The sequence below is a fragment of the Cynara cardunculus genome, assembly GCF_001531365.2.
Source record: "Cynara cardunculus var. scolymus isolate 2C chromosome LG 8, CcrdV1, whole genome shotgun sequence".
Lineage (NCBI taxonomy): Eukaryota > Viridiplantae > Streptophyta > Magnoliopsida > Asterales > Asteraceae > Cynara > Cynara cardunculus.
Genome location: NC_037535.1, coordinates 2,887,288 through 2,889,881, shown reverse-complemented (window position 1 = coordinate 2,889,881; position 2,594 = coordinate 2,887,288). Strand labels below are relative to the sequence as shown.

Below are 2,594 nucleotides of genomic sequence, written 5' to 3'. Positions count from 1 at the left end.
TTATGAGGAATTATCATGTTATCTATATTATACTATACCTGACTTCATCGAGATACAAATTGTTTGAGCAACAAATTGCATCCTTCCATGCCACCTTTAGAAATTTTTCTAAAGCATTCATTTCGCTTCCAGGAAAAAGAGATTTTGATTGATTTTTGAGGTCAAACGATTTAAGAATCCGCAAGTAATGGATTCTGTTAAAACAAAAGCAAAACTTTCTTCTTTTCAGTATTGATTCTAATTCAATTCAGTTATTTTGTCCTTCCATCTCTGCCTGAAAATTTCTTTCAGGCGTTAGTTTTCTTTTCCAAAAAAGCGGAAAAGAGAGAGGAAGTCGATTTTTGAGGTCTAACATTTAATTTCAAGTTTATTGTATCACGGGTTCTGTTAAAAACAGTGGYTTTTTTCTAGTTGTAATATTGGCTTCAAATTTCCCATAGTTATTGTTCTTGAACATTTTACCACTAGTATCACAGATGTTAGAACATATTCCATTTGGCCACAAGAGTCGAACATTATCTGTATATTTGAGCCAAAAGTTGACTTACTTCCTATGAGTGCTTTTGTGATATGTAGACATATGGAAACTGCCCGTCTTCAATGTCGAGATACTAGAGGCAGAGGCCTCCTTAAAATTGTGGAACAACAGGTACATGTCGTACAAGCAAGAAATGTGCAATGCCATGAATGCTGGAGATGAATCAAAAACCAACTCTGCAAACATTGTGATTAAAAAGTATAAGCAGGTCTAAATTTTTTGAAATTTTGTTTATTGAACTTGATAGTTGCATGTTTCAAGGAATCACCCCAAAAGTTGAATTTGAAATCGAGTCATATCTTCACTTGCATCTGTTTGTATTGTTTGATTCATGCAGATGTTTTATGAGGCTGAGGATTTTGCAACAAGTACTAGGAAGATTGAGGATCTGCATAATGAAGCCCTTGCAATTTATCATGTAACTTACGATTATGCTCGAAGCACTAATGATGTTAAGAAGTGTGGGTTTGCATGGAAGGTAGCTGGTGAGGCCCTCTGCTCATTTCATGGAATGAAGACCCCTGGAAAGTCAATTCSTTTCAAACTASCTGTTTTATYAAWGTTCATTTAGAAGGATRTGTATATATGTATATATATGAATACATTTAGCTATATATAGGCATTKGAGTCCTTGTGTAGATGGCCAATATCATTGTATTTATAGGAGCGATGCCCACTGTAATATATATGGACTTCTTCTGCCCACTCATTTCCTTTCTGTCATATATGAAGCAGGACGAGACTTTAGTACTAATTATATAGTCATCATAGTTATTGTTGGAACTTCGTGGGATTGATCCCACATGATAGTAGGAAATTATTGGTGGGTTGGTCCATTTTGATTTGGGCTTGGATATGCATGATTGCATATACACCCAGGACCATAGCATAAGTGTGGGCGAATTTCGTCTTAGGACACTGCATTTATAGTCCTCTATCCAATTGAAGTTCTACAGCAAGTTCTTGATTTGGTCGAACTGGTTAGTGTTCTAATTTGCAAGTTTATCTATCGTAGTTTGTGTTGAAATTCTCTGTTGATAAATAGTGTTTATGTAGTCTTGATAGATTGGTCATAACAGTTATTTTTCTCAAACATTTAATAAACTTTTATCGATTTAGACTAGGGGTGTGTGGTTTTCCATACACACAAAGATGATTTATAGACTTGTTAAAGGTTAGGTCTCACCATCGGACTTTTCACTAAACCTCAAGGACCAAAATTAGAGTTTACTCTAAGTTTTATATATATGAAATTTCATCTGTGTTTGCATATATGAAACTCCATATTTACATGTGAATGTTTCCCATATGAAACTTTTTTTTTATTAAGAGTTGTAACCAATTGTTTCATATACTTGATTCATATATGAATTAACAATCAATAAACAACATCATATTTAACAAATTAATTCAGTAGTTTATATCCATATATTGACTCCCATGAAAAATGGTCTAATAGAATTCTTATACGAAAATACATTTTAATGTTATTATCGCTTTTGATTTCAAACAAATAAGATTTTTAAGAAAAATGATAAATCTGTTAAATATGGTAGATATTAAATAAAAACAATCAAAACAACAGTTGGGTTGTTCACTCATTAAAGCAGTACGTGAGCTGGGTTTAAAACGTCAAGAGACAGTTCAATCTATATTTTAATCAATAATAATATAGTAGATATGCACAGTTATCACTATAAACCTGTATTACAACAATTAGAAGATTTTTTGAAAGCACATTTACAATATATTGTAAATACTTTAATAAGTTTATTCTTGAAAGAAAGGAAAAAATTCAAATGTTATCATATTTGAAAATGTGATTCCTATTTTGAGTAATGTATTTTTAGAATTTTCATTTTGATACATAAAATTTTAAATATTTAAATATCTAAATAACCGATTGAAAAATTAACCAATTATCATGCTGATATAACAAAAAATATGGTATCCAAATCCAATTTTTTTCCCCATGCAATATCGCCATTTTGACAACATTGGAATTGATTTAATAGGACACTCCCTATAAATAGACTGTAAATTGATTTTTGAATTT

At 31.4% G+C, this 2,594-nt stretch overlaps 1 protein-coding gene across 1 annotated transcript in view; it reads left to right on the top strand.

Annotated features, from left to right (window-relative positions):
- The first annotated feature begins 644 nt into the window (after window positions 1–644).
- Window positions 645–2,594, top strand: part of LOC112516800 (probable RNA-dependent RNA polymerase 5) — a 16,029-nt gene continuing 14,079 nt past the window's right edge. Inside the window, exons 1-2 of the mRNA XM_025124033.1 lie at window positions 645–746; window positions 876–1,099. Of these exons, the coding sequence (XP_024979801.1) occupies window positions 654–746; window positions 876–1,099 (317 nt within the window). The 5' untranslated portion in view covers window positions 645–653. The remainder of the gene's footprint in view (window positions 747–875; window positions 1,100–2,594) is intronic.